This window comes from Salvelinus namaycush, unplaced genomic scaffold (genome assembly GCF_016432855.1).
Source record: "Salvelinus namaycush isolate Seneca unplaced genomic scaffold, SaNama_1.0 Scaffold2360, whole genome shotgun sequence".
In the NCBI taxonomy this organism is placed as follows: Eukaryota; Metazoa; Chordata; class Actinopteri; order Salmoniformes; family Salmonidae; genus Salvelinus; species Salvelinus namaycush.
In genome coordinates this window covers 12,333-32,323 of record NW_024059187.1, presented here as the reverse complement: position 1 = coordinate 32,323, position 19,991 = coordinate 12,333, and the positions used below count along the sequence as shown (strand labels likewise).

At 43.9% G+C, this 19,991-nt stretch overlaps 1 protein-coding gene across 2 annotated transcripts; it reads left to right on the top strand.

Moving 5' to 3' along the window:
- Positions 1–2,095: 2,095 nt before the first annotated feature.
- snapc5 (small nuclear RNA activating complex, polypeptide 5) lies at positions 2,096–9,425 on the top strand. 2 transcript variants are annotated; one of them, XM_038984378.1, is made up of 4 exons: positions 2,096–2,167; positions 4,681–4,802; positions 8,599–8,673; positions 8,825–9,425. In XM_038984378.1, the coding sequence occupies exons 2-4, from the start codon at positions 4,713–4,715 to the stop codon at positions 9,002–9,004; spliced, it is 345 nt and encodes a 114-aa protein (XP_038840306.1). In that variant the 5' UTR covers positions 2,096–2,167; positions 4,681–4,712; the 3' UTR covers positions 9,005–9,425. The 2 variants fall into 2 exon arrangements, with proteins under 2 accessions (XP_038840306.1, XP_038840305.1); XM_038984377.1 differs by having other exon boundaries at positions 2,117–2,343.
- The last annotated feature ends 10,566 nt before the right edge of the window (positions 9,426–19,991 follow it).

Below are 19,991 nucleotides of genomic sequence, written 5' to 3'. Positions count from 1 at the left end.
TACTGTAGGTAGGGATAAAGTGACTAGACAACAGGATAGATAATAGACAGTAACAGCAGTATACTGTAGGTAGGGTAAAGGATAGATAATAGACAGTAACAGCAGTATACTGTAGGTAGGGGTAAAGGATAGATAATAGACAGTAACAGCAGTATACTGTAGGTAGGGGTAAAGGATAGATAATAGACAGTAACAGCAGTATACTGTAGGTAGGGGTAAAGGATAGATAATAGACAGTAACAGCAGTATACTGTAGGTAGGGGTAAAGGATAGATAATAGACAGTAACAGCAGTATACTGTAGGTAGGGGTAAAGGATAGATAATAGACAGTAACAGCAGTATACTGTAGGTAGGGGTAAAGGATAGATAATAGACAGTAACAGCAGTATACTGTAGTATACTGATGTTACTGTCAGTATACTGCTGTTACTGTCAGTATACTGCTGTTACTGTCTATTATCTATCCTTTACCCCTACCTACAGTATACTGCTGTTACTGTCTATTATCTAGGTAGGGGTAAAGGATAGATAATAGACAGTAACAGCAGCGTATGTCAAAAGAGTTTGTGCAAAAAAGGTTAATGTAGATCGTTAAATATGTTAACCAATAGCTACCCGGACTATTTAGCAGTCTTATGGCTTGGGGGTAAAAGCTTATCAGGGTCCTGTTGGTTCCAGACTGGCTGCATCGGTACCTCTTGCCGTGCGGTAGAAGACAGAACAGTCTAAGACTTGGATGGCTGGAGTCTTCCTCTGACACAGCCTGGTACAGAGGTCCTGGATGGCAGGGAGCTTGGCCCCGGTGATGTACTGGGCCTTTACGCACTGTACCCTCTGTAGTGCCTTGCGGTCGGATGCTAAGAAGTTGCCATACCAAGCGGTAGGGCTGGGCGATATGGCAAATAAATTATCACGATATCTATATATTTTTTCATTCGCTAACGATAATTAGCACAATATTAAACATATGCTTCAGACTCAAGAATGCCTAATGCCTGAACCAACCACTAGGGAGCGGCAGGTAGCCTAATGCCTGAACCAACCACTAGGGAGCGGCAGGTAGCCTAATGCCTGAACCAACCACTCGGGAGCGGCAGGTAGCCTAATGCCTGAACCAACCACTAGGGAGCGGCAGGTAGCCTAATGCCTGAACCAACCACTAGGGAGCGGCAGGTAGCCTAGTGGTTAGACCAGCAGGTAGCCTAGTGGTTAGAGCGTTGGGCCAGTAACCAGCAGGTAGCCTAGTGGTTAGACCAGCAGGTAGCCTAGTGGTTAGAGCGTTGGGCCAGTAACCAGCAGGTAGCCTAGTGGTTAGAGCGTTGGGCCAGTAACCAGCAGGTAGCCTAGTGGTTAGAGCGTTGGGCCAGTAACCAGCAGGTAGCCTAGTGGTTAGACCAGCAGGTAGCCTAGTGGTTAGAGCGTTGGGCCAGTAACCAGCAGGTAGCCTAGTGGTTAGACCAGCAGGTAGCCTAGTGGTTAGACCAGCAGGTAGCCTAGTGGTTAGAGCGTTGGGCCAGTAACCGAAAGGTTGCTAGATCGAATCCCCAAGCTGACAAGGTAAAAATCTGTCATTCTACCCCTGAACAAGGCTGTTCCCCGATAGGAACAACTTCTTATTTACAATGATAGCCTAACTGACTTTCCTAGTTAAATAAAGGTAGCATTTTTTATTATTATTATGTGAGCTATACGTAAAATTATACTTTAAGGAAAATTGTTCCATGTTTGCGGCCAGGGAGCAACGTATCTGGGGTCAATTAAATTGATAAGCCTCTTGAAACCTTCCTTTTCGACTGTGCTAATTGGTAGCATGTCCTTAGCAACGCGATGCATAATCGCATTTGTGATGTCTTTGTCTTTTCGATGTTTGCTTGTAGGGCACATTTTCATCAGAGATAATCTAATGTTGATAATTTTATAACATTATGAATCATTTTATTTTAAAAACGACTTTGTCATCATCATCATCTACAATCATCCTAGCTCATTTGAAAATCCCGTGTGTGTGTGTGTAATGTTGTAGGAGACCACCACACGGCGCTAAAGGATCACATCAAACGGTTGACTTGTGGGCGGAAAGTAAACCCGGAAATGTGCGGAAGGAAACCACGTGAATGAACAACGGAGGCTACAACAACATTAACGAGTAGCATTTTATCATCAGCGGTACGGTAAACTAGACTGTTATAACGTAACGCTGTTGGTGTGTCATTCAAATATGACATTAATTTATTAGCTTACGTTAGCTGGCTAGTTTTCCATCAATGTGCACGTAGCTAGCCTGCAAGTGGTCTTGTATTTGCTGCAAAGAGGAGATACACAAACGAACATTTTTTGTGAAGGTTTGTGAAATATATAGAAAGCTATTGTGGATGATTTGACAAAGCTGAGGTTGTTGGTAGCATATTAGCTAGCTATCTTAAGACAACGTTAAATGTTAGTGTTATGTGACGTTTATTATTTTTCCTGGTTGAATTTGCTGCAGAGGGGATGTTATTTTAACACGTTTTAGCTATAATGTTGTATAAACGTTGACAAATGGGAACGTAAAACCAATAAAGAATGTTTCTGACAGCATTAGCTAGCATCCTCCCTCGACGGAGTAAATGGGAAACGGAGGCTTTCTGAAGTGAAGGCTTCGACGCTTTCACCAAATTGTGCCGGAAAACAGTTCATTAATCAGAGCTTAATTACCGTTATCTGTTCACAATGCACATTTAGTGACAGAGGTCATTTTTTAAAATCCGTTTTCATTATAACACCGTTGTACAGCGATAAGTCGTTGGCTATAGCAGCCTATAATCAGTTAGAAAACCAGATTTGCATCATGTTTCATGTTTCCCATTTATTTGTCAAAAAACGGAATCTATGGCATTATTTAGGATGCTTAAGACAGACGCGTATACTAAATAAAACTAATTATTTGAACAACCGTGCAAAAGGGGATAAAAAAATATTTTAAAAATCTAAATAGTGTGCCATATAACGTTACGCTCACGTCCCTGAATGTTCCCTCCTCTACCTGCTAAACTAGCTACCGGTCAGGCGAAAGTGTTTCGGTAAAATCTAAACAGTACGGTGTCCAGCAGAGGTCGGAAATCAGTGGCATTTTGCGACACCCGGTTTGAAAAACCACGTGATCAAACGACGCTTGGGACGTCATTCGTGACGTACTTCAGATAAAGTGATAGTCAGTTAAGAACAAATTCTTATTTACAATGACGGCCTCCTGCGGGGACGGGGGATTAAAAATTATATTTCTTAATAAAAATATAGATCAAAATACACATCATGACAAGAGAGACAACACCACATAAAGAGATACCTAAGATAACATAGCATGGCAGCAACACATGACAACACAGCATGGTAGCAACACAACATGACAACACAGCATGGTAGCAACACAACATGACAACACAGCATGGTAGCAACACAACATGACAACACAGCATGGTAGCAACACAACATGACAACACAGCATGGTAACAACACAACATGACAACACAGCATGGTAGCAACACAACATGACAACACAGCATGGTAACAACACAACATGACAACACAACATGGTAGCAACACAACATGACAGCAGCCCAACATGGTAGCAGCACAAAACATGGTACAGACATTATTGGGCACAGACAACAGCACAAAGGTCAAGAAGGTAGAGACAACAATACATCACGCAAAGCAGCCACAACTGTCAGTAAGAGTGTCCCATGATTGAGTCTTTGAATGAAGACATTGAGATATTGGCACACTGCTTCGAAGTTGGTTGCTTACCGATTTCAACGCATGTCTCAGCTCCGGTATCAAACGTATATCACTACTACAGAGTGATTTGTAATGTTTTGGCAAAGGGTTAGCTTATCTAACTTGACTAGATGCAGCACATCCCTGATCAATATAAAACACTAACAGCTAATGCTATCTTCTGTACTCAACCAGCCAGGAAGTTCATGATCATGACAGAATGTGGGGAGCCAATTAGCTCTAGTTTAGATCCCTGTAATATGGATGGAGTTGAGTTTACTAAACGAGGTAGACAAATCACTACAGTAAGTTTGCTAAAGCCAACATATGTTGTATTATTTAACGAGGCAAGTCAGTTAACAAATTCTTATTTACAATGACGGACTACCCCGGTCCTGGACGTCGCTGGGCCAATTGTGCGCCGCCCTATGGGACTCCTAATCACGGCCGGTTGTGATACAGCCTGGAATCAAACCAGGGTCTGTAGTAACGCCTCTGGCACTGAGATGCAGTGCCTTAGACCGCTGCGCCACTTGGGAGCCCAATTATAGTGAGTTTACTAATATAGCCTGCTGTATTTGCCTGTCTGTCTCTCTCTCTGAACCCACAGGACATCATGACAAGTCCACTACCAGAGCTGAAGATAAATACTAATGCAACTGGTGTGAAACGGCTAGCTAGTTAGCGGCGGTGCGCGCTAGTTCCATTTCAATCGGTGACATCACTCGCTCTGAGACCTTGAAGTAGTTGTTTCCCTTGCTCTGTCAAAAATTGCTGTAGCTTTTCTGAGGAGCGATAGGTTAACGATGCTTCGAGGGGTGACTTGTTGTTGTTCATAGGGAACTCTGGTTCAAAGTCCAAGGTTGGGGGGCGAGGAGAGTGACGGAAGCAACACTGTTACACTAATACTGAACGTCTCTCAGTATTTAGGAATGGTCTAACTCCACCAGACACCATGTTGAGTCGTCTACAGGAGCTGAAGAAGGAGGAGGAGACTCTCCTAAAGATTAAAGTTATGCTGCAGGACCAGCTCAACAGACTCAAGGTACAGCTACTTTCTGTTTTACCTCCCTCCTAAATAAATAAGTAGTCTATGGCATCCTTCCCTCCTCCTTCAAGTATTTATTGTATTTGTATGTTTTACGGATCCCCATTAGTTCCTGCCAAGGCAGCAGCTACTCTTCCTGGGGTTTATTACGGATCCTCATTAGTTCCTGCCAAGGCAGCAGCTACTCTTCCTGGGGTTTATTATGGATCCCCATTAGTTCCTGCCAAGGCAGCAGCTACTCTTCCTGGGGTTTATTATGGATCCCCATTAGTACCTACCAAGGCAGCAGCTACTCTTCCTGGGGTTTATTATGGATCCCCATTAGTTCCTGCCAAGGCAGCAGCTACTCTTCCTGGGGTTTATTATGGATCCCCATTAGTTCCTGCCAAGGCAGCAGCTACTCTTCCTGGGGTTTATTATGGATCCCCATTAGTTCCTGCCAAGGCAGCAGCTACTCTTCCTGGGGTTTATTATGGATCACCATTAGTTCCTGCCAAGGCAGCAGCTACTCTTCCTGGTGTTTATTATGGATCCCCATTAGTTCCTGTCAAGGCAGCAGCTACTCTTCCTGGGGTTTATTATGGATCCCCATTAGTTCCTGCCAAGGCAGAAGCTACTCTTCCTGGGGTTTATTATGGATCCCCATTAGTTCCTGCCAAGGCAGAAGCTACTCTTCCTGGGGTTTATTATGGATCCCCATTAGTTCCTGTTGCCAAGGCAGCAGCTACTCTTCCTGGGGTTTATTATGGATGCCCATGAGTTCCTGTTGCCAAGGCAGCAGCTACTCTTCCTGGGGTTTATTATGGATCCCCATTAGTTCCTGCCAAGGCAGCAGCTACTCTTCCTGGGGTTCATTATGGATCCCCATTAGTTCCTGCCAAGGCAGCAGCTACTCTTCCTGGGGTTTATTATGGATCCCCATTAGTTCCTGCCAAGGCAGCAGCTACTCTTCCTGGGGTTTATTATGGATCCCCATTAGTTCCTGCCAAGGCAGCAGCTACTCTTCCTGGGGTTTATTATGGATCCCCATTAGTTCCTGCCAAGGCAGCAGCTACTCTTCCTGGGGTTTGTTATGGATCCCCATTAGTTCCTGCCAAGGCAGCAGCTACTCTTCCTGGGGTTTATTATGGATCCCCATTAGTTCCTGCCAAGGCAGCAGCTACTCTTCCTGGGGTTTATTATGGATCACCATTAGTTCCTGTCAAGGTAGCAGCTTCTCTTCCTGGGGTTTATTATGGATCCCCATTAGTTCCTGCCAAGGCAGCAGCTACTCTTCCTGGGGTTTATTATGGATCCCCATTAGTTCCTGCCAAGGCAGCAGCTACTCTTCCTGGGGTTTATTATGGATCCCCATTAGTTCCTGCCAAGGCAGCAGCTACTCTTTGTGGGGTCCAGCGACATTAATACAGTTATATAGAATTCTAAATATTACATGACATTACATTTCATAACACATATTTACAACACATTATGCGTGTTCCCTCAGGGCATTACTTTACTACCACATACACTACATGGTCAAAAGTATGTGGACACCTGCTCGTCCAACATCTCATTACAAAATCATGAGCATTTATATGGAGTTGGTCCCCCTTTGCTGCTATAACAGCCTCCACTCTTCTGGGAAGGCTTTCCACTAGATGTTGGAACATTGCTGCGGGGACTTGCTTCCATTCAGCCACAAGAGCATTAGTGAGGTCAGGCACTGATGTTGGCCGATTAGGCCTGGCTCGCGGTCGGTGTTCCAATTTATCTCAAAGGTGTTCGATGGGGTTGAGTTCAGGGCACTGTGCAGGCCAGTCAAGTTCTTCCACACCGATCTCAACAAACCATTTCTGTAGGGACCTGACTTTGTGCATGGGGGCATTGTCATGCTGAAACAGGAAAGGGCCTTTCCCAAACTGTTGCCACAAAGTTGGAAGCACAGAATTGTCTAGAATGTCATTGTATGCTGTAGCGTTAAGATTTCCCTTCACTGGAACTAAGGGGCCCGAACCATGAAAAACAGCCCCAGACCATTATTCCTCCTCCACCAAACTTTACAGTTGGCACTATGCACTGAGGCAGGTAGCGTTCTCCTGGCATTCGCCAAACCCAGATTAGTCCGTCGGACTGCCAGATGGTGAAGAGTGATTCATCATTCCAGAGAACGCGTTTCCACTGCTCCAGAGTCCAATGGTGGCGAGCTTTACACCACTCCAGCCTCCGCTTGGCATTGCGCATGGTGATCTTAGGCTTGTGTGCGGCTGCTCGGCCATGCAAACCCATTTCATGAAGCTCCCAGCGAACAGTTCTTGTGCTGACGTTGCTTCCAGAGGCAGTTTGGAACTCTGTAGTGAGTGTTGCAACCGAGAACAGAACTCAGTAGAACAACTCAGCAGAACAACTCAGCAGAACAACTCAGCAGAACAACTCAGTAGAACAACTCAGCAGAACAACTCAGCAGAACAACTCAGTAGAACAACTCAGTAGAACACGAGCTTATGTGGCCTACCACTTCGCGGCTGAGCCGTTGTTGCTCCTAGACGTTTCCACTTCACAATAACGGCACTTACAGTTGACCGGGGAAGCTCTAGCAGGGCAGACATTTGACGATCTGACTTGTTGAAAAGGTGGCATCCTATGACAGTGCCATGTTAAAAGTCACTTAGCTCTTCAGTAAGGCCATTCTACTGCCACTATTTGTCTATGGAGATGTCATGGCTGTGTGCTCAATTTTATACATCTGTCAGCAACGGGTGTGGCTAAAATAGCAAAATCCACTAATTTGAAGGGGTGTCCACATACTTTTGGTGTATTTAGGACTAACTTATTTCTTGCCACACATTCTGAAACTTTAAGTGTTGCAGTAATTTCAGTCGCTGTAGTAGCTGACGTGTTGAGTTTTGAGTCATCCACATACATAGACACACTGGCTTTACTTAGAGCCAGTGGCATGTCGTTAGTAAAAAAATTTAAAAGTAAGGGTCCTAGACAGCTGCCCTGGGGAATTCCTGATTCTACCTGGATTATATTGGAGAGGCTTCCATTAAAGAACCCTCTGTGTTCTGTCAGACAGGTAACTCTTTATCCACAATATAGCAGGGGGTGTAAATCCATAACACATACGTTTTTCCAGCAGCAGACTATGATCAATAATGTCAAAAGCCGCACTAAAGTCTAACAAAACAGCCCCCACAATCTTTTCATCATCAATTTCTCTCAGCCAATCATCAGTCATTTGTGTAAGTGCTGTGCTTGTTGAATGTCCTTCCCTATAAGCATGCTGAAAGTCTGTTGTCAATTTGTTTACTGTAAAATGACATTGTATCTGGTCAGACACCATTTTTTTCCCCAAAAAAGTTTACTAAGGGTTGGTAACAGGCTGATTTGGTCGGCTATTCGAGCCAGTAAAGGGTGCTTACTTTTGCTTCCCTCCAGGCCTGAGGGCACACACTTTCTTGTAGGCTTAGATTGAAGATGTGGCAAATATCGTCTGCTATTATCCTCAGTAATTTTCCATCCAAGTTGTCAGACCCCAGTGGCTTGTCATTGTTTATAGATAAAACATTTTAAAACTCTTTCACACTCACTTTACGGAATTCAAAATGACAACGCTTGCCTTTTCATAATTTGGTCAGTTATACTTGGATGTGTAGACAGGCTCACCTCATGTACTCTGTCATGTTCAACATGTTTAGCATGTCAAGGAGTGGAATGATAACTCAGGGTACCGGTACCTGATGTTACTACCCCTCCTGAGTAATGATGGGTAATGTCATCTATATGACTGTCTATCCCTTTTTTCTTTTAGTTTGAAGAAGGGGCCCTAAAGTCCATCATCAACGCTCAGACAGACGAAGGTCCTTCACAACCTGCCAGTCCTGAGGTACTGCACACACACGTCTGTCACACACACACACACACACACACACACACACACACACGTCTGTCACACACACACACACACACACACACACGTCTGTCACACACACACACACACCCCTTTATCTAATAACATCACCTACTGTTCCCTGCAGGTTCCTCTGAACCTGGATGACGAAGCAGCGATCAACCAGACCAAACTGCTGCTGAGTGGTCCTGTAGACTACCGCATAGAGGAGGAGGAGGAAGAGGAGGAGGAAGAGGAGGAGGATGACGACAATAATGAGCTTGAAGCCGTGCCTGAGGTAGACGAGGAGGACGACGATTATTACTGAGTGGTCCTGTAGACTACCACATGGAGGAGGAGGAGGAGGACGACGACAACAATGAGCTTGAAGCAGTGCCTGAGGAAGACGAGGAGGACGACGATTATTACTGAGTGGACCTGTACCAAATGGCCCCCTATTCCCAATGTAGTGCACTAGGTTTGAGCAGGGAATAGTAACTGGACAAATGTAGTGCCACTACATAGTGAATAGGGTGTGATCTGGGATGTAGACAATGTATTGACCTCCAGTACCTAAATGCCACTGAAGAGGAGATGTGTGTGTATATAATATTACAGACCGTTTTTTTGTTTTACATCCTGTACTTCTGAAGTTATTTATTAGAGTGTTCAACGGGAAGATTACAGTTGTAAATAAAATGTAGCCTTGGGTGCTAGCCGCAAGTAGAGTTGGCTAAAGCACAAACAGATCTGGGACCAGGCTTATTGTCATTCCATAATGACAGCAGTAGAGTTGGCTAAAGCACAAACAGATCTGGGACCAGGCTTATTGTCATTCCATAATGACAGCAGTAGAGTTGGCAAGAGCACAAACAGATCTGGGATCAGGCTTATTGTCATTCCATAATGACAGCAGTAGAGTTGGCAAGAGCACAAACAGATCTGGGACCAGGCTTATTGTCATTCCATAATGACAGCAGTAGAGTTGGCTAAAGCACAAACAGATCTGGGACCAGGCTTATTGTCATTCCATAATAACAGCAGTAGAGTTGGCTAAAGCACAAACAGATCTGGGACCAGGCTTATTGTCATTCCATAATGACAGCAGTAGAGTTGGCTAAAGCACAAACAGATCTAGGACCAGGCTTATTGTCATTCCATAATGACAGCAGTAGAGTTGGCAAGAGCACAAACAGATCTGGGACCAGGCTTATTGTCATTCCATAATGACAGCAGTAGAGTTGGCTAAAGCACAAACAGATCTGGGACCAGGCTTATTGTCATTCCATAATGACAGCAGTAGAGTTGGCTAAAGCACAAACAGATCTGGGACCAGGCTTATTGTCATTCCATAATGACAGCAGTAGAGTTGGCTAAAGCACAAACAGATCTGGGACCAGGTATTACAGTAAGAATATGAACAGGAATGAACTGTGATCTCCCTCACATTAGTTAAGGCCTGTTTTTTTGTAGCCTGGTCCCAGATCTGTAGGTGCTGTATAGTCAGCTTCTATAGCCACTATAGGCTGGTCCCAGATCTGTAGGTGCTGTATAGTCAGCTTCTATAGCCACTGTAGGCTGGTCCCAGGTCTGTAGGTGCTGTATAGTCAGCTTCTATAGTCACTGTAGACTGGTCCCAGGTCTGTAGGTGCTGTATAGTCAGCTTCTATAGCCACTGTAGGCTGGTCCCAGGTCTGTAGGTGCTGTATAGTCAGCTTCTATAGCCACTGTAGACTGGTCCCAGGTCTGTAGGTGCTGTATAGTCAGCTTCTATGGCCACTGTAGACTGGTCCGAGATCTGTAGGTGCTGTATAGTCAGCTTCTATAGTCACTGTAGACTGGTCCGAGATCTGTAGGTGCTGTATAGTCAGCTTCTATAGCCACTGTAGGCTGGTCCCAGGTCTGTAGGTGCTGTATAGTCAGCTTCTATAGCCACTGTAGACTGGTCCCAGGTCTGTAGGTGCTGTATAGTCAGCTTCTATAGCCACTGTAGACTGGTCCGAGATCTGTAGGTGCTGTATAGTCAGCTTCTATAGTCACTGTAGACTGGTCCCAGGTCTGTAGGTGCTGTATAGTCAGCTTCTATAGCCACTGTAGCCTGGTCCCAGGTCTGTAGGTGCTGTATAGTCAGCTTCTATAGCCACTGTAGACTGGTCCCAGGTCTGTAGGTGCTGTATTGCGATCCTTGCTAATATGAGCCACGTTACAATTCCCGCCAAGTGGGTTAACCCTATTGGCACGACACATAGGGTGTTGGTCTTTCAGACCAGCGACCCAGGTTCGCTTCCCCGTCTGGGACCAAGGCTGTCTGACGTATTGCCTGTAAACCATAGAGTCGTTGTTCCTTCCCGGTTCTCGTTTAGTATCTCTCATTGGTCCAGCAGCCGCTGTAATTGTAGTGTCCAATGCCTACTGTTCTACTGTTGATGTGTGTGTGTGTCTCTATGGATGTTGAGGCATGAATCTAGTAGTGGTATCCAGAATATACCGGCATAACGTTTCTGTACCATACCGGGGAATACGGTATTACCGAATGTGCACACAAGGGGCACTGTTTTTTGTTGTTCAACACACAAAACGACACTGAACCAAAATATAAAACGCCACATGCAACAATTTCAAAGATTTTACTGGGTTACAGTTCATCTAAGAAAATCAGTCAATTGAAATAAATTCATTAGGTCCTAATCTATGGATTTCACATGACTGGGAATACAGATATGCATCTGTTGGTCACAGATACCTTTAAATAAAATGGGCCTCCGGATCTCGTTACGGTATTTCTGTGCATTCAAATTCTCTAAAACGACCCGGCTCATGGTGGAGAAATTAACATTACGTTCTCTGTCAACAGCTCTGGTGGACGTTCCTGCAGTCAGTATGCCAATTGCACGCTCCCTCAAAACTTGAGACATCTGTGGCATTGTGTTGTGTGACAACTGCACATTTTTAGAGTGGCCTTTTATTGTCCCCAACACAAGGTGCACCTATGTAATGGTCATGCTGTTTAATCGGCTTCTTGCTATGCCACACCTGTCCGTTGGATGGATTATCTTGGCAAAGGAGAAAATGCTCACTAACAGGGATGTAAACAAATTTGCGCACAGAATGAGAGAAATAAGCTTTTTGTGCGTATAGAACAATTCTGGGATCTTTTATTTCAGCTCATGAAACATGGGACCAACACTTTACATGTTGAGTTTTTATATTTTAATTCAGTGTATTTAGGAAACAGGGATCTTGATCCAGGAAGGGATTTAATGTCTCTGCTGTAACCATGACGTTTAAACGTTGACATCTAGACACTTAGCGAGCAAGTTAGCAAACCAAATGAAGCAGCTGGAGCAATGACGTACCCCCCCACCCCCACCCAACGATTACAAATTATACCGTCGGTATTTCTAAATACCCCCTAGAATATAGTACACAAACACAGCAGACTTGGGTTCAAATAACTTCGCTGTGCTTGATTTGAGCTTGTCTGTTTCAATGGAACCAACAGAACATTCCAGAAACAACAGCAACCTGACAACTGCGTGCAGAGTCAAACAAACGCAAAAAAAAATATTAGGTTTTCCAAAAAATAATTTGAACCCGAGTCAGGAGGCAAGAGGATCTCTCTATTTAATAACAGAGCGTGAAACCATGTGTACGGCTGGGCCATATTGGATATAAGGAGACGGTACAGTACAGTGGAGCACAATACATTCGTGTAATGTATTGTAACGACCCTGGGTTTATAAGCGCGGAAATCGACTCTGCCGCACGAGTATGCTTTTGCGACACAGTCGATAGCGCGCCGGACCTCGGGCTAGAAGGTCGAGGGTTCGAGACCTGCTCCCTGCCTGTTTCATTACAGTATCAACGATAACATGCAGACTGTGCAGTATGTTATGAGGGTTCAAATTCATAAGCACAAAATAAAGAACGATGCCAAGATGGTAGATATCCTACCGCTTTTCTACTTATAAACACATTTTGCATAATCGGTTCAGTTTATACTTTGTACTTTTTGTAAACTTTGTGTTTTATCTCTAAATTCTTAGGGTGTTTACACTGATTTCAGTCCTCTTTAAAGTGAACCCTGGGGTAAGACAAAAATAACTTTGTTTTCACACTGCCTTTGAATGAGGACTCGACTCTTTTGCCAGTTCACTGTTTTGTGGTCCGAGTCCTTTATGCGTTCACATTGCTATGTTTAGAAAGCACGTTCAGTCATTGTACTCTGGGTTTTTACAAAGTACAGGACAAGCCATTCCATCAGTCCGGACTGCTAGATATTTTAAATGTTTTATTTATTTAACCTTTATTTAACTAGGCAAGTCAGTTAAGAACAAATTCTTATTTACAATGACGGACGCCGCTGGGCCAATTGTGCGCAGCCCGATGGGACTCCCAATCACGACCGGATGTGATACCGTTTAGATTTTAATAGCTAATAGATTACGTTTAGTTAAAATATTAGATATAATAATTGTAATCAGAAGATACTATTAACACGTAAATATGATTGATAACAGAATAAATAGCAGAAGAATAACTTCTGTAATTAAATTGTATCGTTACACCCAAAGTCGGCTATTGCCGCTATAAGAAATATAATTAATTTTGTATCCTACGTTGTATTCTCACACTATTTAAACCCCACAATCAATAAACAGCGTATGAAGCTCTCTTAGCCTATCGATCACATATTGCAAAAAAAAAAAATCAGAACTAAAAAAATAAACTCTGCATCCTTGACAATCGCTAATCAAATAAACTTTTAAAAAACAGCACACGTTTTTTTTCAGCGAACCTGGTGTCTAATCATTAGTCAAACAGTCATCTGAAACGAGAGCTTCTATTGGACAAATTCAGGTAAACTCCACCCCGTTCCGTTCCCGTCTGCTTCCGGTCTAAGAAACGTTTTGCGACAGAATTGTCATAATGAAAGTGCTGGAATACAGAGAGCCAAAACAAGTGTCACTGTCCCAATACTTTCGGAGTTCACTGAACTGTATATGGTAATAAGCCGTCTCACTCTGAGGTATATCAGGGTTACACACCACACAAATCATGGCATACAATACTGTACATTCCTGTTCTAATTTAACTCCACCTCTCCATAGATTAGGTCACCCACTCCATCCCTACTGATAATGCAGTGCCAACACTTTCCTCTGGTCCACACATCCAACCAACCATTCAGCATTTTCTGAAAAGGGTAAAAATGCACAGTGGATCACAAGGCCTGCTGTTTTCAGCCTGTTACCGGACAACAAGGCCTGCTGTTTTCAGCCTGTTACAGGACAACAAGGCCTGCTGTTTTCAGCCTGTTACAGGACAACAAGGCCTGCTGTTTTCAGCCTGTTACCGGACAACAAGGCCTGCTGTTTTCAGCCTGTTACAGGACAACAAGGCCTGCTGTTTTCAGCCTGTTACCGGACAACAAGGCCTGCTGTTTTCAGCCTGCTACCGGACAACAAGGCCTGCTGTTTTCAGCCTGTTACCGGACAACAAGGCCTGCTGTTTTCAGCCTGTTACAGGACAACAAGGCCTGCTGTTTTCAGCCTGTTACCGGACAACAAGGCCTGCTGTTTTCAGCCTGTTACAGGACAACAAGGCCTGCTGTTTTCAGCCTGTTACCGGACAACAAGGCCTGCTGTTTTCAGCCTGTTACAGGACAACAAGGCCTGCTGTTTTCAGCCTGTTACCGGACAACAAGGCCTGCTGTTTTCAGCCTGTTACAGGACAACAAGGCCTGCTGTTTTCAGCCTGTTACCGGACAACAAGGCCTGCTGTTTTCAGCCTGTTACCGGACAACAAGGCCTGCTGTTTTCAGCCTGTTACCGGACAACAAGGCCTGCTGTTTTCACCCTGCTACCGGACAACAAGGCCTACTGTTTTCAGCCTGTTACCGGACAACAAGGCCTGCTGTTTTCAGCCTGTTACAGGACAACAAGGCCTGCTGTTTTCAGCCTGTTACCAGACAACAAGGCCTGCTGTTTTCAGCCTGCTACCGGACAACAAGGCCTGCTGTTTTCAGCCTGTTACAGGACAACAAGGCCTGCTGTTTTCAGCCTGTTACAGGACAACAAGGCCTACTGTTTTCAGCCTGTTACCGGACAACAAGGCCTGCTGTTTTCAGCCTGCTACAGGACAACAAGGCCTGCTGTTTCCACCCTGTTACCGGACAACAAGGCCTGCTGTTTCCACCCTGTTACCGGACAACAAGGCCTGCTGTTTTCAGCCTGTTACAGGACAACAAGGCCTGCTGTTTTCAGCCTGTTACAGGACAACAAGGCCTACTGTTTTCAGCCTGTTACCGGACAACAAGGCCTGCTGTTTTCAGCCTGTTACAGGACAACAAGGCCTGCTGTTTTCAGCCTGTTACCAGACAACAAGGCCTGCTGTTTTCAGCCTGCTACCGGACAACAAGGCCTGCTGTTTTCAGCCTGTTACAGGACAACAAGGCCTGCTGTTTTCAGCCTGTTACAGGACAACAAGGCCTGCTGTTTTCAGCCTGCTACCGGACAACAAGGCCTGCTGTTTTCAGCCTGCTACAGGACAACAAGGCCTACTGTTTTCAGCCTGTTACCGGACAACAAGGCCTGCTGTTTTCAGCCTGTTACAGGACAACAAGGCCTGCTGTTTTCAGCCTGCTACCGGACAACAAGGCCTGCTGTTTTCAGCCTGCTACCGGACTACAAGGCCTGCTGTTTTCAGCCTGTTACAGGACAACAAGGCCTGCTGTTTTCAGCCTGTTACCAGACAACAAGGCCTGCTGTTTTCAGCCTGTTACCAGACAACAAGGCCTGCTGTTTTCAGCCTGCTACCGGACAACAAGGCCTGCTGTTTTCAGCCTGTTACAGGACAACAAGGCCTGCTGTTTTCAGCCTGTTACCGGACAACAAGGCCTGCTGTTTTCAGCCTGCTACCGGACAACAAGGCCTGCTGTTTTCAGCCTGTTACAGGACAACAAGGCCTACTGTTTTCAGCCTGCTACCGGACAACAAGGCCTGCTGTTTTCAGCCTGCTACCGGACAACAAGGCCTGCTGTTTTCAGCCTGTTACAGGACAACAAGGCCTGCTGTTTTCAGCCTGTTACCGGACAACAAGGCCTGCTGTTTTCAGCCTGCTACCGGACAACAAGGCCTACTGTTTTCAGCCTGTTACCGGACAACAAGGCCTGCTGTTTCCACCCTGTTACCGGACAACAAGGCCTGCTGTTTCCACCCTGTTACCGGACAACAAGGCCTACTGTTTTCACCCTGCTACCGGACAACAAGGCCTACTGTTTCCAGCCTGCTACCGGACAACAAGGCCTGCTGTTGGACAACCACACCAAACTGTACTGTAGAACCACACCAAACTGTACAGTAGAACCACACCAAACTGTACAGTAGAACCACACCAAACTGTACTGTAGAACCACACCAAACTGTAGAACCACACCAAACTGTACTGTAGAACCACACCAAACTGTACTGTAGAACTACACCAAACTGTACAGTAGAACCACACCAAACTGTACAGTAGAACCACACCAAACTGTAGAACCACACCAAACTGTACTGTAGAACCACACCAAACTGTACTGTACAACCACACCAAACTACTGTAGAACCACACCAAACTGTACAGTAGAACCACACCAAACTGTACTGTAGAACCACACCAAACTGTACAGTAGAACCACACCAAACTGTACTGTAGAACCACACCAAACTGTACAGTAGAACCACACCAAACTGTACTGTAAAACTACACCAAACTGTACTGTAGAACCACACCAAACTGTACTGTAGAACCACACCAAACTGTACTGTAGAACCACACCAAACTGTACTGTAGAACCACACCAAACTGTACAGTAGAACCACACCAAACTGTACAGTAGAACCACACCAAACTGTACTGTAGAACCACACCAAACTGTACTGTAGAACCACACCAAACTGTACTGTAGAACTACACCAAACTGTACTGTAGAACCACACCAAACTGTACAGTAGAACCACACCAAACTGTACTGTAGAACCACACCAAACTGTACTGTAGAACCACACCAAACTGTACTGTTGAACCACACCAAACTGTACAGTAGAACCACACCAAACTGTACTGTAGAACCACACCAAACTGTACTGTAGAACCACACCAAACTGTACTGTAGAACCACACCTAACTGTACAGTAGAACTACACCAAACTGTACAGTAGAACCACACCAAACTGTACTGTAGAACCACACCAAACTATACTGTAGAACTACACCAAACTGTACTGTAGAACCACACCAAACTGTACTGTAGAACCACACCAAACTGTACTGTAGAACCACACCAAACTGTACAGTAGAACCACACCAAACTGTACTGTAGAACCACACCAAGCTGTACTGTAGAACTACACCAAACTGTACTGTAGAACCACACCAAACTGTACTGTAGAACTACACCAAACTGTACTGTAGAACCACACCAAACTGTACTGTAGAACCACACCAAACTGTACTGTAGAACTACACCAAACTGTACTGTAGAACCACACCAAACTGTACTGTAGAACCACACCAAACTGTACAGTAGAACCACACCAAACTGTACAGTAGAACCACACCAAACTGTACTGTAGAACCACACCAAACTGTACTGTAGAACCACACCTAACTGTACAGTAGAACTACACCAAACTGTACAGTAGAACCACACCAAACTGTACTGTAGAACCACACCAAACTATACTGTAGAACTACACCAAACTGTACTGTAGAACCACACCAAACTGTACTGTAGAACCACACCAAACTGTACTGTAGAACCACACCAAACTGTACTGTAGAACCACACCAAACTGTACTGTAGAACTACACCAAACTGTACTGTAGAACCACACCAAACTGTACTGTAGAACCACACCTAACTGTACAGTAGAACTACACCAAACTGTACTGTAGAACCACACCAAACTGTACAGTAGAACCACACCAAACTGTACTGTAGAACTACACCAAACTGTACTGTAGAACCACACCAAACTGTACTGTAGAACCACACCAAACTGTACTGTAGAACCACACCAAACTGTACTGTAGAACTACACCAAACTGTACTGTAGAACCACACCAAACTGTACAGTAGAACCACACCAAACGTTCACTACTGTAAATTGAGGGTAATAATGTCACTACTGTAAATTGAGGGTAATAATGTCACTACTGTAAATTGAGGGTATAATGTCACTACTGTAAATTGAGGGTAATAATGTCACTACTGTAAATTGAGGGTAATAATGTCACTACTGTAAATTGAGGGTATAATGTCACTACTGTAAATTGAGGGTAATAATGTCACTACTGTAAATTGAGGGTATAATGTCACTACTGTAAATTGAGGGTAATAATGTCACTACTGTAAATTGAGGGTATAATGTCACTACTGTAAATTGAGGGTATAATGTCACTACTGTAAATTGAGGGTAATAATGTCACTACTGTAAATTGAGGGTATAATGTCACTACTGTAAATTGAGGGTATAATGTCACTACTGTAAATTGAGGGTATAATGTCACTACTGTAAATTGAGGGTATAATGTCACTACTGTAAATTGAGGGTATAATGTCACTACTGTAAATTGAGGGTATAATGTCACTACTGTAAATTGAGGGTAATGATGTCACTACTGTAAATTGAGGGTAATAATGTCACTACTGTAACGTGTCATTTAACTATCCAATGCTCTGCTATCCCTCATGTCTATTGCCACATTGTGCCAGTCCATACTGTAAACAGACGAGTATCAGCCTCTCCCCACATTAGCTTAGATTATAGAGTAAAACCCCTAGTTTGTAAAGGATCTGTGTGTCTAAGCAGAATGTGCTCACACACCATTGAGTTTCAATAGTGGGGTATTTTGGACCAGTTGGCCCTCTCCATAGAGTCCAGTGGGCTGGATACTTCTAGTCTGTTTGGTTACGGTGGCTAACAGCACGGAGCGGTTACATACGCAGGTGTCCTCTTGATGTGAACAGATAACAGGGACTTCAATCAATCTGCCTCTATCTCATTTCATGACGTTTTCCAGGCAGGACTAATGCTGAACTTTTGACAGGTATGTGTGTGTGTGTGTGTGTGTGTGCGTGTGTGTGTGCATTTCACAGAAAGAGGCAAGTGTCTGTGCATGGAAGAAAGACATAATGCATGTTTTTTATTTTATATTTTATTTAAACTTTATTTAACTAGGCTAGTCAGTTATTATTTACAATGACAGCCTACACCGGGCCAAACCTGGACCACGCTGGGCCAATTGTGCGCCGCCCTACGGGACTCCCAATCACGGCCGGTTGTGATACAGCCTGGAATTCGAACCAGGGTGTCTGTAGTGACGCCTCTAGCACTGTGACGCAGTGTCTCAGACCGCTACGCCACTCGGGAGCCTGCAGTGTTGTAATAACTCAGCCAGGTAACATCATTGTGAGCAGTGTCATTGCTCAAACAGAGTTTTGTCTCATAGAATGGATCTCTTGGGAGATACAGCTTAATAAAGCCTTGTTTTGGATTGCTGCTGGGCAACACCAAGATATTGATAGGCAGTGAAATAACAGCTCGAGTATATTGATTTGTCTGCTGTTCTCTTGGTACAAATGTTGCTCATATCCTTAGAAATTATATACACATAGACATATTATACCCTTACACATATACCATTAGACATATTATACCCATACACATATACCATTAGACATATTATACCCGTAGACATATTATACCATTAGACATATTATACCATTAGACATATTATACCATTAGACATATTATACCATTAGACATATTATACCCTTACACATATTATACCCTTACACATATTATACCCTTAGACATATTATACCCTTAGACATATTATACCCTTAGACATATTATACCCTTACACATATTATACCCTTAGACATATTATACCCTTAGACATATTATACCCTTAGACATATTATACCCTTAAACATATTATACCATTAGATATATTATACCCGTAGACATATTATACCATTAGACATATTAAACCCTTACACATATTATACCATTAGACATATTATACCCTGAGACATATTATACCATTAGACATATTATACCCGTAGACATATTATACCATTAGACATATTATACCCGTAGACATATTATACCATTAGACATATTATACCATTAGACATATTATACCCGTAGACATATTATACCCTTAGACATATTATACCATTAGACATATTAAACCCTTACACACATTATACCCTTAGACATATTATACCATTAGACATATTATACCATTAGACATATTATACC